Source organism: Pseudorasbora parva, chromosome 3, assembly GCF_024679245.1.
Source record: "Pseudorasbora parva isolate DD20220531a chromosome 3, ASM2467924v1, whole genome shotgun sequence".
In the NCBI taxonomy this organism is placed as follows: domain Eukaryota; kingdom Metazoa; phylum Chordata; class Actinopteri; order Cypriniformes; family Gobionidae; genus Pseudorasbora; species Pseudorasbora parva.
The window spans coordinates 19,838,160-19,857,735 of NC_090174.1; the positions used below are offsets into that span (position 1 = coordinate 19,838,160).

The 19,576-nt window shown below is 36.1% G+C and overlaps 1 protein-coding gene across 1 annotated transcript in view; it reads right to left on the reverse strand.

Annotated features, from left to right (window-relative positions):
* Positions 1-17,988, reverse strand: part of pappab (pregnancy-associated plasma protein A, pappalysin 1b) — a 148,012-nt gene extending 130,024 nt beyond the window's left edge. The window contains 3 exon segments of the mRNA XM_067438025.1: positions 10,629-11,269; positions 11,271-11,701; positions 17,581-17,988. Coding sequence (XP_067294126.1) covers positions 10,629-11,269; positions 11,271-11,701; positions 17,581-17,962 — 1,454 coding nt within the window. The 5' untranslated portion in view covers positions 17,963-17,988.
* Between the last annotated feature and the right edge of the window lie 1,588 nt (positions 17,989-19,576).

A 19,576-nucleotide genomic window follows, 5' to 3' on the forward strand; every position in this document is an offset into this window, starting at 1 on the left:
ACAGTTGCTGTACCATCACTGCAGTTCGGGCCACAGTTCGGCTCCTCAGTGAAAAACAACAGTGCGTGGCAATCGCTTCCGCTTTATACCCGCACAGCGGGGTGGGGTGCAATGTGCAAAGCACGCACGGCAATGTTCATTGGCCCGTTTTCTATATCTCGAAGCTGATAGGGGCTCCCAGAAGTGATCCCAATTCGTCGGTCTAAGTCCGACGTACGTCTCCGTTCCCTCCTTCAGGAAACGAGGGTTACATACCTAATCGAGACGTTTTTATTATTAATTCAACTCAAAAGTTTTAATTAGGGGTTTCATTTTTAAATGGTTTTAATTGTTACTAGAAATTGCAGTGGAACTAATTACAACATGTTATAGCAAGGATAAAAACATATGAAAACACATTGTATCATCTGCATTTATAACATTTGTCATACAAAACAATACATTTTCATAAGAATTAATTTCAAAATTCTTTAAATAGTAAAAAAAATGACCAAAGCCCTTTGGTCCTAAAGGCCAAAGACCAAAGTCACTTTTCTTTAATGTCTTTAATGCACCTTTAGTTTTGAAAATACACACACAGTCAAAGTAGATTTAGTGGAGCATTCTTGCTACTTTCCAGTGTTTCAGCTATTAAAGGGATAGTTCACCAAAAATGAAAATTCTGTCATCATTTACTCGCCCTCATGTTGTTCAAATCCTATATAATTTTCTTTGTTCTGCTGAACACAAAATAAGATATTTGGAAGAATGTTTGTAATAAAGCAGATAGAGCAACCATTTACTACCATAGTATTTTTCACCCTACTATGGTAGTGCATGGTTGCTCTATCTGCTTGGTTACAAAAATTCTTACAAATATCTTATTTTGTGTTCAGCAGAACAAAGAAACTCATACAGGTTTGGAACAACATGAGGGTAAATGACAGAATTTTCATTTTTGGGTGAAGTATCCCTTTAAAAAGAACTGACTGGCTTGGATGAGAAACTTTGCAACGATGGCAAAGCATCAATGGATATCTTGGTCACACCCTGTTGGAGAAAGAAAGAGAAAAAATTTATTTCAAAAAAGCAAATTATATTCTTTATTAGTTGCAAACTAAAGTATTTTTTTTCTCTATTGCAATGTTGCTTTCTTTCTCTTAAAGCTACACTGTGTTTCTTTTTTAAGTTTATTCTTAGCTAAAAACACTTAGTTCTTTCAAAAATATGTGTTCATTAATGTATATTTACTTCTTTCAAGTAATAAAGTATTCTCGTAAGTTTATAATATGCCATTGACAATACATACGGGTGAGGGTTCGAATGCTGGTCGCCATGTTGCCCCTCAACCTTGAAAGTACATTAGCCAAAGAGGGATATACCCGTAAATTCAAGCTTCGCCTTTCGCGTTTTAACACTCGATGGCACCGTGTCTAATGTGAAGAGGGGGATTGCCATGTTAATCTTGGAATAAATCGGCCACCGTAGGAGTTAAACCGAAATCAGAATTGAGAAGAACAGAAACTATAATTCTCTGGAGGTCATATACCTTTTTACCACTAGATGGGGGAAAATATCACACAGTGTAGCTTTAAGCTGTTTAGAATTCGTCCCACTTGTGAGGACGATGAAATGAGCGCCATTTTATCATAGTATTCGTGGTTATGTTGTTGCCTTAACTTTACGGGACAATTTCAAAAGATGGAACACGAAAAATCACGTTCAACACAACCACGTAACTCTAAATAGCGTACATTGACCTATATTGACGTTTCAGCAAATTTGCTCGTATAAAAATTGCACCTTGGCTAATGAGAGAAAGTTTGTCGGACACAAAAATAGCACACAACACGCTGAGATTAAATCTAAAATACATTATAGTATTATAGTTTAACACAAAATTATGTATTATTACTTAAACATGGTTAAAGACCACATTAACGTAACGTAAATCATTTATTCGATGACGAGTGAACTTGACATCACTTAGGTCTAAATAATCCCTATTTCCCTTGGATATATTTACTTCTAATTTACTTCTTACTTCACGTCTAACGTTAAATATCCACACAAGCCTAATATGTTCGACATATTTGTCTGAAATTGAATCATTTACACTTACCTGGCGTGAACTGTACCCTCAAAATTGCTGCTGCTGCCTCTCTGGTAAAACTCGCGAAGTCCTTTGATCTCAATCCTTCCACGAAATCAAATGAGCTCTTGTACGTATTCATTAAAATTAGGCAGATTAAATGCCAGAATTAACTACATATGTTCATTAATTATATATGTATATTAAATATGTAATATGTAAGTGTTGTAGGATCCATCTTCTCATCATAATGCACCATCATAAACAAAACATCAAAAATACATCTAATTTCACAAATATTATTCTGATATAGGCTATTATCAAATGTTTCTAACAGCCCATTTCAACGGCACAAACAAAAATATATTTACCATAGTAAAATATTGTGTTTAAAATATTGTGTTGGCCATATAGCCTACTTTTATAAAATATTGACTGGATTCGTGTTTTTTAGTCCAGTCAACATTTGCAATTCTAAATGTTAACTGGATTGGAAAATATCAATTAATTTAATGTTTTTCAAATATATTTCTGCAGACTTAATATAATGTGTCTTCTTAACTAAGCACATGTAAGAAAATTAGTTCGACACGTATTTTTTTGCTCTTCCAACATTTTAATTGGAGTTTTTATAGTGTAGTACACACACATTTTATGTAAACACAAACTTTTATCTAGCATGCGATTAATCGATTTCCCAGCACTGATAATTTTTCATCCAATCTCATATTTTTCTCCACCACCAGGTCCCCTTAGGGGCTCCGTAAAATAAACAGTGAAAAATATGACGAAAATTAATAAGATATTTTGTGCTGTACATTAAACATTGTACCTCTATGTGGCAATAGTAGCTGCTCCAAAATTATTATTCTTCTGATTTAAACAGCCCTTTGTGACATTTCAGAGCAAATACATAAATAAAGATTAATCGGGTAATAGTATATATATATATATATATATATATATATATATATATATATATATATATATATATATATATATATATATATATATATATATATATATATATATATATATATATATATATATATTGACTATTAAAGGCTTAAAAACACTGAGAGCTGAATCCCCAGGCCTACATTCATGCTGACTCAAGATGAATTGTGTACCGTCACATTTGATGAGGACAGCCAGACACACAAACACAGATGCTGCAACAAAGCATCAGTATTATTTGGTTCTCATGAATCCCTCACTTTATTTTAGGAGGCAAATATGTTTGAAATACGATTGAAACTCTCTCCTTGAAATTGAATAAGGTTGTGTGTGTCCAGTGATGCTAATGTGGTGGAGTGGAAGTCCCCAATGAAAAGGCCTCCTCACACAAATGAATCAGCTGGCCTCACAGTGGCATGTTAAAGGGCTATTTAATTGCTGCAGTTTAAAAAGAGGAAATCCTTCTGTCCCCAGGGCTTAACTCTTTATCCAAACCTACTTCTGAACACCAGGGGTTGGACCTTGTGGTTGTGTGCTTATGTGTGTGTGGCGTTACATGCAATGAATAGGGAGCCAGATCTCAATCTCTTTTTTTAGGTTGCCACTTTTGTAGACTGGTGGTTTCTTAAGCCTCCAGAGGGGGAAAAAGTGCTAAGAGTGTGCTTTTCCTGTCCAAATCCTTGATATGGTCCTTGACCAGCTATTAGCCGGCTTAGTGTACAAGCCAAGCTACTTAGATTTTTGTCACAGAGTGAAGTCTCACAGCTAATAGAGATACCCTAAATATTTGAGTTGGATCAGGACAAAGCGGAGGGGGGGGGGGGGGGGGGGGCACAGTGGTATACCTTTGACAAACAGGTATGCACTTGGGCTATGCTGTTAGGAAAGCTATGCAGTTTCTTTCCTCTCTTGAAATTTTCTTGAACTTTGGATCATCAGTGATCAGTAAAAGCCATGCCCTGAAGCTAAATACTGTCAGATTGGGCACTTAATACAGTTGCATACACAGAGAGTTCAGTTATTTGTAAGAGTGGCAAACACAATTCAACTGAATTTTTTTCCTGAAAAATTCTGGTAGAGACAACCATGTTTACATAAAATCTACATAATGTCTATGAAAACGGACAGCTAGTAATTCAAGCACTGAGGATGTCGCTATCTTTCTGACACTGAGAGCATGTCTAAGGGGCTTGAAAATGAGCCTAATACTGGTCTTGACTAATGCAATCATGACTTGACTCATTTTTATACTGTCTTGTCTACCATTTGTCACCAGGCCAGCGGTCTTAGGGTGATCCTATATCATGTCACATTATAGCATATACTATACATATACACTCACCTAAATGATTATTTGGAACACATGTTCAATTTCTTATTAATACAATTATCTAATCAACCAATCACATAGCAGTTGCTTCAATCCATTTAGGGGTGTGGGCCTGGTCAAGACAATCTCCTGAACTCCAAACTAAATGTCAGAATGGCAAAGAAATGTGATTTGAGCAATTGTGAGCGTGGCATGGATGTTTGTGCCAGATGGCCAGTCTGAGTATTTCACAATCTGCTCAGTTACTGGGATTTTAACGCACACCAATTTCTAGGGTTTACAAAGAGTGGTGTGAAAAGGGGAAAAAACATTGAGTATGCGCCAGTCCTGTGGACAAAAATCACTTGTTGATGCTAGAGGTCAGAGGAGAAGGGGCCGATTGATTCAAGCTGATAGAAGAGCAACTTTGACTGAAATAACCACTTGTTACAACCAAGGTATGCAGCAATACATTTGTGAAGCCACAACACGCACAACCTTGAGGCGGATGGGCTACAACAGCAGAAGACCCCACCGGGTACCACTCATCTCGACTACAAATAAGGAAAAGAGGCTACAATGTGCACAAGCTCACCAAAATTGGACAGTTGAAGATTGGAAAAATGTTGCCTGGTCTGATGAGTCTCGATTTCTGTTGAGACATTCAAATGGTCAGAATTTGGCGTAAACAGAATGAGAACATGGATCCATCATGTCTGGTTACCACTGTACAGCAGGCTGCTGGTGGTGGTGTAATGGTGTGGGGGATGTTTTCTTGGCACACTTTAGGCCCCTTAGTGCCAATTGGGCATCATTTAAATGCCACAGCCTACCTGAGCATTGATTCTGACCATTTCCATCCCTTTATGACCACCATGTACCCATCCTCTGATGGCTACTTCCAGCAGGATAATGCACCATGTCACAAAACTCGAATAATTTCAAATTGGTTTCTTGAAAATGACAATGAGTTCACTGTACTAAAATGACCACACAGTCACCAGATCTCAACCCAATAGAGCATCTTTGAGATGTGGTGGAACAGGAGCTTTGTGCCCTGGATGTGCATCCCACAAATCTCCATCAACTGCAAGATGCTATCCTATCAATATGGGCCAACATTTCTAAAGAATGCTTTCAGCACCTTGTTGAATCAATGCCACGTAGAATTAAGGCAGTTCTGAAGGCGAAAGGGGGTCAAACACCATATGGTGTTCCTAATAATCCTTTAGGTATTATTCAGCTTAAAGTGCATATTAAAAACATTACATCTTTGTCATTGGTGGTTTACAGCCAGCTGCTGATTGCTGCCATCCATTTTTGTTTACAGCCACAAAGTTGTGGTTGTTTATGATGCACAAGGTTTCTAAAGTTAATATTGAAAATTAAGGTTTTTATTCTGCAAGTATGCATTCAGTTGATTAAAAGTCATGGTAAAGATGTATAATAATAACAAAAGATTTATATTTCAAATAAATGCTGTTCTTCTGAACTTTCTATTGATCAAAAATCCCAAAGAATCATGGTTTTCACAAAAATGTAAAGCAGTTTTCAATGAAATAGTAAGAAATGTTGGTAACGCTTTATTTTACAGTCTCCTTGTTACATGTGTTACTTAACTTACTTAACATGGTGATAACAGTAAATTATGCATAATTACATGCAACAAACCAAAACCCTATAGTAAGAATATGTAGTTAATTGTTACTACTCAGTACTTAAATCTATAACTACACTATAGCACAGACACCTTAAAATAAAGTGTACCGAAATGTTTCTTGAACACCAAATCAGCATGGAGTAATAGCTGAAATTCAGCTGTACCATCACAGGAATAAATCACGTTTTTAAAATATACAAAACTATAAAGCAGTTTAAATGTTATTTTAATAGTAATAATATTTCACAATATGACAGTTTATACTGTTTTTTTTTTTTTTTTTTTTTTTTTTTGATCAAACAAATGCATTTTTAGTGAACATAAAAGAGACACTGGTGATCATACCGGTATCACTAATGCTGTTATGATAGAAACCTGTTTAACTGAGTTTTTTTGCTGTTGCTTTAAGAAAAAGTTATTATTAGCTAAAACCCAATGCAATATATCACATACATTACAGAAAGAATACATATATGAAAAACAACCCTGATCTTTTTTAAACTTAAAGGTCTGATGAAAATGCCAGATTTTAAAGTTGACATCCGCATGATTCCAGGCAAAAACATATTCACCACAGCATTTGATTTCATTGTTCTGTTCTTGCACAACTCTTTGTTCATGCATTCTTGTACAATCAAAAAGGAATGTCAAATCACTTCGTTATGCAGCCTTCGGCAAAGCTCTCCAGACATACCATAATCAAATCAAAACAAGCAACAAACAAGTTGGAGTGCTCTCTGCTTGACCACATGCTCTAGTTTCATCACACACGAACACACACAAACATTAACAGGACAAACTGCAATTATAGCGACTAAAAAACAAATACAGTGCACTGAGGATCTGTAACCACAAATGGACAGGAAGCAATATGATTATGTAATTTACGAGCAGTACCACAATGCAATGAGGTTATAATCCTGGAACCAATATTTTAATTTATAGAACCCCTGAAAGGTAAGTGATGCCTTTTATATTTAATTTGTTGTGATTTACAGATATTAAATATGCAATCATTCAACCCTATTCAGTTACTGTTTCCAGAGAATAAAACTTTCATCTTGGACCTTGACATGCATCTCTCTCTCTCTCTCTCTCTCTCTCTCTCTCTCTCTCTCTCTCTCTCTCTCTCTCTCTCTCTCTCTCCTCTCTCTCTCTCTCTCTCTCTCTCTCTCTCTCTCTCTCTCTCTCTCTCTCTCTCTCTTTATATCTGGCACATATCCCTAGTTGTCCTTAAATGCCCTTGTTTATTCTGATTAATACACTAAACTGCACTAAATGAAAATCAGCGGTTTTGCTTTCAAGAATCTGCTGCAGACATAAAGTTGGTTTCAAAAAAGTCCACCAGTGAAAATGCTTAATTTAAACACTTTAATACTATTTTATGACAAACTACATTATCAGCTTGTCTGGCTGTCACCAGACCAAGCTCAGTCTTTTAAGGTTGAACATTGGTCTGGGGAGTCTGTATATTTTCTACTTCACAAGAGGCGTGATCAACGAGCATAAATAAAATGACTCTGTACACAATTGGATAGTCCTTCAACCAATCAGACAACAAGAGGCGTGATGAACGGGCATAATTCAAATGACTCTGTACACAGTTCGATAGTCCTTCAACCAATCAGATCACAAGATGCGTGATCAACAGGCGTCATCGTGTTAATCCCGCCAATAGCACGCCAGGTGGATAAGCCAGTCATTGATTGGTCAAAATGTATTTATCCCGCAGGATAAATTAACGTACAGGTTTCCAGCAAGAGTTGCGGGCGAAATCAAATCGCTGGCAGTTCAGGCTGGGTTTGCCCAGTCTAATTATCAGCATGATTTGAGTGAAACGTTGTATTGTAAAATTTCTGAATGTTTTATTGTCCCATTTTGCTTTAATGACAGCAACACTTCCTGATGATCATGTTCCGCAGCATGATTTGAGTCACATGATCAATTACTTGTTTGATGACTCAAGAAGTGCTGAATATAACATTTATTCATGTTTCTTTGTTTTACTTTTTTTATTCTAAAAATGTGTTTATTTCCAGATTTAAATTCAATTTTGAATTCCAGACTGTCATCATAGTCTCAGATTTTTAAACCTCATGTCACAAAACCGTTACAGGAACTGTTGCTGAGAAAGGAGAAGAGTGGAAAAGAGATCTTTGGTTTGTCCCACCATCCAGAGAGCAAATACAGTGCTTTACCCCAACAGTATCCAGTGCCCCCACAACCTCAACATATTTCTGGAAGGTTCTTTTTCCTGAGCAGGACTCCCAGAAGAGTCTCTAATGCTGTAAGTAATAGTGTTGGAGATTCTGCTTTAAGCTGTGATTGGCTCCCCTGTTTGTCCAGGGGGACATAGTTTCCATTCCCACTTACACTCTATCAAATCACTTTTATAAGCTTACAAAAAAAGGAGAACTATGTCTAGAATCTCCTCAGTCTTCACATCTGGTCACCACGAGAGTAGTTCATTTCACCCACAGAGTAAAACGTGATTGGTTGCTGAGCTCTGAATCAGTGCCAAAGCGGACTCCGGGGATACATGAAACACAAACGCACAGGCCTGAAACTCACTAGTACAGACACACCAAACAGTGCGCACCAAACCATAGGGCAGAGAATCATCCTTCATGGTGTTTTATTGTCCCTCAAACTGTATACGTTGATTCATGCTCCAGAACTCTGACTCCAGTTAAACAGTTAAGATGTTTTCAGGATGTCACGTCATAATGCATTAATGGAACAGAATTAAAATAGCTGAATGCTTCACACATAGGAATGAAAATTATAGTACCTTAGAGTTCCCTTCCAAAATCTTTAAACAGCTATGAACTTCTAACCTTGAGCTTCAAAAGAAGAAGAAAAACCTGTTGTACAAGGTTCAATGACAAATGAGAGTGTCCAAAATAAAGAAAGGATAAAGAAAACCTACTGTAAAGCCTACTGATTCAAGTTGAAACACAAATGTCTATAGCATCTAAATTAGTATTAACTGGATCAAAACTTTGCTGAACAACTCCTACATGCCTTCTGTCATGATTGGCGGCTTTAACTTTTTAGCAAGTAAAATTACTCTTAGTATAATCCTAAAAATGTCTGGTCGTGGTACATATAAATCTAAGCAGATCATAAAATTAAGCAGTTAAATATCACCCTACTAAGACATATTATTCCGAGCTACACTGTAAAAAAAGAATTGTTTTTTGTTGGTTTAACTTAAAAAAGTAACCTGGCTGCCTTAAAATTTTGAGTTTATTGAAATTAAAAATTTGAGTTGATACAATGAAGGAAATTTGTTAATAAGTAGAAACTCAAAATATTATTGTATCTGAACCATATAAAAAATTTGATAAATCATGAAAATAGAACTATTTGGCATGTTTCACTGCGTCATCAGAAATAAAACACACAATTACCCAATATGCTTAAACTAAATCTTTTAATAATATTTTAATAAAAGTTGTCGAATCTCAAAAAAATGTTCATTGTATAAACTCAAAATTTTAATTTCAATGAATTCAAAATTTTAAGGCAACCAGGTAACTTTTTTTTCTGAATAGTTTTTTACAGTGTATAGAGTGACAACTGACATGCTGGCATTTTATGTTGGTAGCCTGTAATACTGTCATAAAGATCTCATTGATTTACATAGCAACATTACATATTACAGATTCACTTATTTTAAGGTGTCATTGTTACAGTGTAATTATACACTGTAAACAATTTTTTTTTGTTTTTTGTTGGTTTAACTTAAAAAAGTAAGTAACCTGGTTGCCTTAAAATTTTGAGTTTATTGAAATTAAAAATTTGAGTTGATACAATAAGGAAATTTGTTTAATAAATATAAACTCAAAATATTTTTGTATCTGAACCACATAAAAAAATTGATAAATCATGAAAATAGCACAATTTGGCATGTTCCACTGCGTCATCAGAAATAAAACACACAGTTACCCAATATGCTTACAAAATCTTTTAATATTAATAGTATTTTAATAAAGGTTGTTGAATCTCAAAAAATGTTCATTGTATTAACTCATAATTTTAATTTTAATTAACTCAAAATTATAAGGCAACCAGTTAACTTTTTGCTAAATATTTTTTTACAGTGTATATTTAAGTTCTGAATTATATTAATTAACAACTTATTTACTATAGGGTTATCATAGGACTAGGATTTGGTTGAGGATTAGTTACATTATGCATTATTTACTGTTAATACTATGATAAGTACATGTAATATAGTAACAAGGATACTGTAAAATAAAGTATTACCCCCTTTTTAGCTCATAACAAATCAGCAACTGCACCAAATTGCATAATTTGCTCAGTTTGGACTTATATTCTCCTATATCAAATTCTCCTATATCACATAATATGAACCATAAAAGCCTGATGTACTAAATATGATACTGGAAACTTTTATTTAGATTTGGTCCAAAGGTGAAAAAATATGTTTCATTGTAAAATAAATATATTAATGTTTGTTTTTTCTTTCTGACCATTATTTCATGTCATGCTTCACCCGGTTAAGCCATACTGGATATAGCCTAATATTTGCATGATTAAGTTGAACTAATTAATCTGTATGCAATATTCTGTGGCTGTCAGGTTTGAAATTGTTTGAGAATTACCTGAGGGGTGACGCAGGATTAAAGCAGGTCTTCGTGACATCAGTGATGTTGGGGTTGCAGCAGTCCCCGTGATCGTAATAGAAATTGTCCCAGTTACACTCTGGGTCACAAACCCCATTGCCCTGCTTGTATTCGGGGCAGCGTGCGCTCTGCCTCTTACAGTACCCGGCATCGAAGCCCGTAAGAGTGTGGTTACATTCTGGATCACACTCTTCATCGCCCACTTTGCTGATATCACAGTTGGCCAGAATTAGGCGGTTACGTAAGGACGAGTTGTAGACGTTGTGAATGGTTCGCTCCCAGGAAATGTTGTAGGCGCGGAAAGCGTTGTTCAAGTGCTGGTGCTGAAGGTTGATCTGGTGTTCGGTAATCGTCGGCCACCGCCCATCGTCATCATAAACATTTATCACTCGATAGCGGACCGTCTTGGGCTTGCGAAAGCTCCAGAGCTGGTAGTAGTTTGTAATAACCTCCACATTGTCACACACGGTCTGTCCACAAGTTGGAGGTTTCAGTGCGGTGTCACTGAGGTCACCTGCCAGGCTTCGATCTGAGTCCTCCAATCGGGGGAAGCAGCCATCTTTCACCGTGAGCCACCGTCTTGACATGCTCTCAAAGTTCTCATGGATGACTAGCTGAGACGAGGTCACCAAACTGACCCAAACTGTGTCCCATGTCTCTAATGATCTCACGTTGTGTCAGAGCACGATGCCACAAGCTCAAGTGTTCCATCGTACCCCTGTAGTTGTGGTTCAGCGCATTGCCACCGATCATTAGAACCTTGCACTTCTTGGTAAGTGGGCTGAAAATCTCACCGGACTGGTCTCGGCTTACAGCGACCTGCGCCCCGTTAATGTAAAGCTTCATAAAGAGACCATTGTAGGTGATGGCGACGTGTGACCATTGATTGGGCGTGTAAGGTGCATTGGAGGTAATCGTGGTGAGCTTGTGGGCTCGGTCCGTCTTGAGGGAGAAGAAGAAGCGAGGGTCACGGTTGGCTTGGTCGCTAACTGCTTTGATGCCAAGCAACCATCCTCTATCGCTGGACGCATAGAAACATTTATCATAGAGACCTGCAAGAAAATGACATGCATTAGATTAATGAGCAAGCAGTGGTGTCCAAAATGTCATAACATTATATTATCGGAAAAACTATTTGAGCGAAAATGGGGAAAATAAAAATCTGAATGTCTCGACAATGTCAAGCAGAAGTATGAACTCCACAAGTTTTTGTAAAAACATGTTATAATGTTTGTGATGGTGTTGTCCAGGATGATTTAAGATGGATCAAAAAAAAAATAAAAAATAAAAATCTTGAGCTCTCAATAATCACACGAGTCACATGATCAGTGCCTATCTATAATGATCAGGGTTATCTCATTTAATTTTTAGTATTCATTTTCATTATTTTGTTACTGTATTTCAACATTTGTTTCAAGGTTTACACTATTTCAAATTTTGGGTCTGTAAGATTTTTTACATTTTTTGGAAATAAACTTCATATGCTCACCAATGCTGCATTTGATTAAAAATGCAGAAAAAATAAAGTAATATTGTGAAATATTTTTACAACTTAAAATGACTATTTTCTAGTTCAATATACTTTTCAGCCCCATTCTTCAGTGTCATAAGATCCTTTAAAAATCATTCTAATATGCTGATTTGATGCTCAAGAAACATCTCTTATTATTATCAGTGTTTGAAATAAACTGCTTAATATTTTTGTGGAAAATGTGACAATTTTTTTTTACAATTCTTTGATGAATAAAAAGTTGAAAAGAACAGTATTTATTCGAAATATACATTTTGTAACAAATTAAAAGTCTTTACTGTCACTTTTGAAATGCATGCTTGCTGAATACAAATATATATATATATATATATATATATATATATATATATATATATATATATATATATATATATATATATATATATATATATATATATATATATATATATATATATATATATATATATATTTTTTTTTTTTTTTTTTTTTTCTTTCCAACTTGTTAAATATTAAACATTATTTTTAATGGTCAATTTCCCTAAATACTAAAATGTTCTGTTTAGAATTTGAAATTGATTTTCAGTCGCATCTTCGTGGTATTTTAGGTGTCCTTTGTATCTTTTATCAGTACTGACACTAGTCAATAGACACAATTAGCAGGCATTGATTTATCCTGGTGTAGTGAAATGGTGCACGGTAGTAATTCAGCAAACTGACTGACGCAACAGCACAGACGCAAGTTACCGCAGCCTGATGCGAAGAGTGACGAAAAACGATGTGTTTGTCCAGAAAAGTGGGGAAGACAAAGTGGTTCCCATGATCAAATCATTGCAATAGTCCAGTCCAAGGACTACAGGCCTACAAGGAAGCATCTGCTAGCAATCAGGCCCAGACAGTGTGGTCTTGTATCAACAGAGCAAAGGTTACTTGAATTTTCAGTCTATTTTCTTGAAATGCGCCTCAGCAGTAGGGATGTTTGAAATCAAAAATGGTCCTTTTTCGGCACAGTCCGTATTATGATTGGGGCTCTAAAACCCTTTCTTCCTGTTTCATTTGGAAAACATGTGCTGAGCTTCAGAAGGAAACGTATTGTAACATTTAATGGGTATGCGTCCTTCATAATCATCCAGAGTGTCTAAAAGAGGATTTTATTTGAATCACTGTACTTCAGCACTGTAGAAATCAGATACAGGGCATATTCTACATTTTTAATTCTAACATTTAACCGACAAGCCCTACAAATCTGCACAGCAGTGCTGCTTAATCCGGTAAATTTGCTGAGCAATGAAACCTGAAGTCAAAGACAGAAAGTGAAGATCTAGTGACCCTCATTTCGTCTTCTGTATGAGGAAATCTCTCATCTCCCACAGCGGTGTTTGTTAGAGGTAATTTGTGAAGCTCAGTTAGGGCGAATAAGCAGTAAAACATTACCAGGGTAGCAAGAGGAAAATATTACGATACCACATTACTACTTCAATGCACACAATATGTAACATAACTCCAAATTTGCACATGCTGCTGCAAAAGGGACATGCATTTGGATGGACCTGCTTATATCCCTTCAGTGAAGCTGAATACATGAGGATATTTTGACCGCTAGGATTGACCACTTTAAAGAGATCATTCATTCGGTAGTGCCTTACTAAAGAGCAGACAGGAGCATGTAGTTCCCTCTTACTTCTGGGCTGCCAGCAGAACCACTGCCAGCATCTATAAAAATAAATTGTGCCATAAAACTGAGGAAATTACAATCTGTGAAATCCTGGAATGAGACCACTAAGTGGGAAATAACAAACAGGTACAATTCTTGCCAGCACCAAACTTTAGACATGCAGGGGGCTCAGTATAGGGATGGGAGTTCAGTGAATGGATGGATGCTCTAGAGAATGATCATTTTATATTGATCACCATAGAGAGTTCATTAAAAACAACAGCACACAGCTTAAAATAGTTTAAAGATAATGCATTAAATACTAATGTATGATTAGTACATGATGTATGAAGTATATGATGAAGTTGAAAAAATTAATTTTGGAAATGAATGCGGTTGGCTCCTTGTGCCGAATATGGCATACCTTGTAATCCTTTCCAATATTTCATGAAAGCATCCATTTTGAGTTCATTCAATCTCAGTATCCAGCACCATGGACAGAGCACTACAAAGTGAGCATTACGAAATGAAAGACACAAGCGCAGCAACTGTTTAGAAAATAGATGCTATTAAAACATCTATGGCTATAATTAATTTTTAGACCAGTTAATTTTAAGACTTAGTTGTTAGACTAGTTTTATGCCAGCTATGGGGTTAGTGTAGCCTTTTAAAGTAAAATAAACAACATAGATTACTTAGTTTTTTAATTATATATTTCCCTCATGCATTATAATTAAGATAAACTGTTATGTATCAGTACACATGTACACAGTATTAAAAAAATAAAAAATCAACAGTCGGCCAAATTGAATTTCAGTGAATTAATTGAATTGGCCAACTGAACATTTTCAATTTGGAAACATTACGGTTTTTTTTACAGTGTATGAATTTTTAGGCGTGTGTGTGTTTGTTTGTGTGTGTGTGTGTGTGTGTGTGTGTGTGTGTGTGTGTGTGTTTGTGTGTGAGCCTGTTTATGTGGTTTATGAGGACACAAATTTGTATAAATACATGGGTATTACACTGGTATAACACTATAAATGTTGTTTATGAGGACATATCAAATGTCCTCATAATTCAAATGGCCTTAAAAACATACTAAATGATGTTTTTTTGAGAAAGTAAAAATGCAGAATGTTTCCTGTGATGGGTAGGTTTAGGGGTAGGGGCAGTGTAAGGGGATAGAAAATACGGTTTGTACAGTATAAAAACCATTACACCTATGGAGAGTCCCTGTAAACCACATAGACCAACGTGTGTGTGTGTGTGTGTGTGTGTGTGTGTGTGTGTGTGTGTGTGTGTGTGTGTGTGTATCACATCTAAATAAGCATCCTACAAAGCATCTATTAACATTAAAGAAACATAAAATACCTGTTAACAACTAAATTAACCAAACATAAATCATCCTGTTTGGCAACATGATAACTGAATATTTAAATTTTTATGGCCATCATTACAAACCTCTAAGTGGTGCTATTGACAGTTTTATGGGGTGCTTATTAATTTATTGTAATGTGCCATAAAACATCCCTGTGTACTAAGACCTCAAAGACAACAGTGAAAGTGAAATGCACAAATTTCTATTTAAAATCAGACTGCGTAAAATTTCGGATGAACAGTTGCCGCCGCTTAACGTCAGCAGACATGCTATAAAAGTTCTAGTAAAAAAAGTCATCTGTCTGAGAATAGGCTCAGTGCCTCTCTGTGCACGCTGCGTTCTTGCGTCTGAGGATCTGATTGACTGCACTGCCGAGTCCATTCCATGATGTTTTGTGGCAAGGTCTGTAATATCTTTACAAGAAGAAGCAATAACAAAACCACTTGAAGAAAGGATGAACAAGGCACTAATTTTATAGCTTCCTCCATCTGGACTGACACTTAAACATCCCCTCCTCTTATTCCTATACCTGAAGACTCCTGATTACAAAAAAGCACATATGTGTGGGTTAAAACCTGACAGTCAACAGTCTTAGTTACATGGACCACAAACATTTAATGCTTTGTCTAAAGTGAAAATTGCTGAACAACTGTATGTTTGATGCGCGGTTAGAGAAGCTATATAAACTCTGCCAGCGCCCCCTCGTTGCTTCTTAATGTTACTGTGACTAAGGAGATCATTGTGAGGACAGAGGAGTGGACTAATTTTAGATGACTCACTGACAAGATGTATTCAATCAATCCATTAACATGCAATTCTCTGGAGATATAAAGCTTATTTAAAGACAATGTACCCAACTGTATATAATGAAATTAATTATCAATGTCCTAAGTCTATGATTTGCAATTTAAATCATACATCTTGAAATCGACCACTGGATTGCCTGTGCATGTTTCATTAATTGAGAATGATTTATTTCATTATTTATTCAATTGTTATCATGTAATGTTTTAACTTGGATAAACATTTTCTTATTTTTATTTTTTACTTTTTTTAATGGATGTATGCATAACCATGTGGTGTTTATTAAAATACAAACCCCACTGTGGTTCTTGTGTAGATTTCTAATTACCTTTTAGAGAAACTATTAGAAACCATGGGGTCTGGTACAGCAAACAAATCTGTCCCTTTACATACATTTTTAACAGCTACATGTGGTTTTGCTTTTTTTTTTTTAGACTTTTAGTGACACCCAAGCATTTTAGAGAGATAATAAAAATGATTTGATTTGTATATCCTTATACAAATATATATGTACATTTTCGTTTATGTTCCCACAAAACTGCGTGCTATAGGGGTTCATGGGGTGCACGCAGCATTCATAAACCGACTCCACGGGTATTACGCTCTCTGTTGGCTGGAGAAGGGATGGGGAAAAAAAGAAATCACATAAATTTATTTGAGAGAAGAAAAAAAAAATACAACCGAGCAACTAACACGCCCACCTATGCTACTCCATCCTCATAAGAATAATGCGTAATGTGCTAAAGTAGATATTTTTTCAAGAAAAATAAACGTACAGATGTTGTTGTTCGATTAGAAAATATAAGCGCTTCGTTAGTGGGGGATAAATTATTGAAAAACACATTTTAAAATAAAATGCACAATTAAGAATAAGCATACATCATGACCAAAGAAAAATAAGCACCCGCTGTAGTGTCAGTTTGCTATCTAGGGAGTATATGTAGTATTTAGTGCAGAGCAGTGCACGTAAGGAGCACAGTAGCCTATGCATCAAAGGGATGACGTATTTGTTTAAGCTTTTTCTGACACAGACACTTAATCATACAGCATCATAGAGAAAAATCTACAGACTACGCCACTATCCCAGTTTTCTCGCGGACACTTACAATGCCGTTTTAAAGATTTAAAAAAAATGAAAATAAGAATAATAAATAAACCAATACAATTATTTAAACGCAATTCGTAACAGACTTAAACATCAAACCAACAAACACCGTATTGAGGTAGGCTATTGCAATTGCTTTACTTCGTAGTCTATTACAACGAACCGTCCAAAGATCAATAAGCAAAAATCTGTCAGGTTAAAACTACAAGATGCGATACCAAAAGTTGCGTGGCGGTAACCTGCCAATAGCACGCAAAACCCAAGAGAGTTTTTACTAGTAAACAACAGCAAAGGCGCATCTTTAAATGGAAAGGTCAGTTATTGTTCTCTGTAGGCTACATGCTCGCATTAGCTCATAAATAGTCAAAGTGATATAAAGTGGCAAGTGTTTATGAAACTATTCGAAAGCTGGAGGTGATTTATGAAGCACGGGCATGCTGCAGTTACACTATGAAATGATTTCTGCAGTGAATATAATGCAAGTCATAATTAAGCAAACCAAACCTCCGATAACAGCTGGAGAGCGCTGCCCACCCTCGGGTTTTATCCACATTTCCAGGGTGAAATTACCCCTTGGCACCTCAGCATTGGGTTTCAGACGCAGTTGGTCCCCTCGACCGGTAAAGTAAACAGCCCTCCGCCGACCTGGGCTGTTTTCCCCCGCCTGTGACAGGCGAGGGGAGCGCCGATCTATCCCGGGAAGTGAGCGTTTGCCCCGAGGCAGGCGTGTGGCACAAGCTCCTGTGAAGGTACTTCTGGCTTCCCTGATGCGTACCAAGTCTCTTTTAGACCTTACAATTCGCCGTGGAGTCCCACACTCAGATCCCAAGCACACGATAAAAAGCAAAAGGCATAGGAGCCAAGTGCAAATGGGCAAAAGTTTCATTTTGAAGTGGAGAGAAGAGATTGTCAATGGATAGGGGATTTGATGATTTCAAAATACTAAATAGCGCTCGTCTTTGCAGATCTTTCCCGGTCTTTTGCTTTTACAAAAGCCTGTCAAGACGCGTATTCAACACCAACCAAGACGGCAATGCTGTCTTATTTTTTCCTTTATAATGTTAAGCCACGACCCCCTTTCCTTGCCCCTTTCAAAGACACTTCAACACAGATTGAGGGGGGAAAGGAATATGTTAATTCATCCAAGTGCTCCACCTTCCCAATTGAATGGATCCCATTAAACTGCAGGGATGACTGAGTAATCAATCAGTGTGGAGAGGTCAAAATAATTTCCCTTTCACTTTTTTCCTCACCCGCATTTCAAATAAACTTGGGTAAAAACGCGTTTCTTAATCATAGCCTATCACATGCACAACTCTATGCGCGTAAATGTGTGAGGACTTGAACGGGTTCACTGGCAAGACCAGCATCAATTTCTTCAGAAGGATTCGCATACGTTAAGTTGAAATAACATGCCCGGTCTTAATCGACTCGTGAAAAATAAAAATATATGATTTGTCAAATACAACACTACATGTTTCAGGCAACTCGGCGTTACGTCACATTGTTGATATCTGGCCGAAGGCGTAGAGTGCAATACCCGGGTTCATTCTGACAGGAGTCGCAGGTAACCTGCTCGCTGTTTTGTTTCTCAGTTGCTTATCTGAACCGGGACGGTGTTTTTATTTTGCGCACCGCTGCGTTGAGAACCCTCTAGCGGCTACACGATGAACTCTTAATAAAACCACAAGAAAAAAAAGAAAAGAAAAAAACATATGGTCAGGCACGTTAAATATTGTTTTGTTCTTTCCTTTGTCCACAACAACCCATCAACGTGCGCAGCGCTGTCTGGGGAAGCAGACTGACAGAAAGCCAAACGCAGGCTGCTGATCGGGAGCACGAGGAGGCACAGCAGACAAGATCATCAAGATTTCGAGAAAAGGATGCTTTTTGTGTGCATCATATATGCGTGTGGCGTGTGTGAATAATGACTTTAACTGTGAAAAACTGACAACTAAGGCAAAAAAAAAAAAAAAAACATCCATCAAAATAATAATAATGGTAAATATTCGTTTGATTTTCTTTTACTTTCTCGTGATTCATTTTTGACAAGTACATATTTTTCTATTTACTTTGCCTATAGGCTATATTTGTTATATGATCTACAGTTTTATAACTAACTAAATAAATAAACTCAGAAATTACATCATCCTTTCATGATGAACTCTTAACGACAAGTACTTGTATTTTTCTTTTTTTTCTTTATTATTAATTATATTAATAATATATATATATATATATATATATATATATATATATATATATATATATATATATATATATATATATATATATATAATACCAATGGATAAATGGACAATTCAACTGTATTTAACTCTTTTACTTTTTTGTAAAATTATTGCAGTAACAAAGTGTTATAAATTATAATATAATAATATAGATAGATAGATAGATAGATAGATAGATAGATAGATAGATAGATAGATAGATAGATAGATAGATAGATAGATAGATAGATAGATAGATAGATAGATAGATA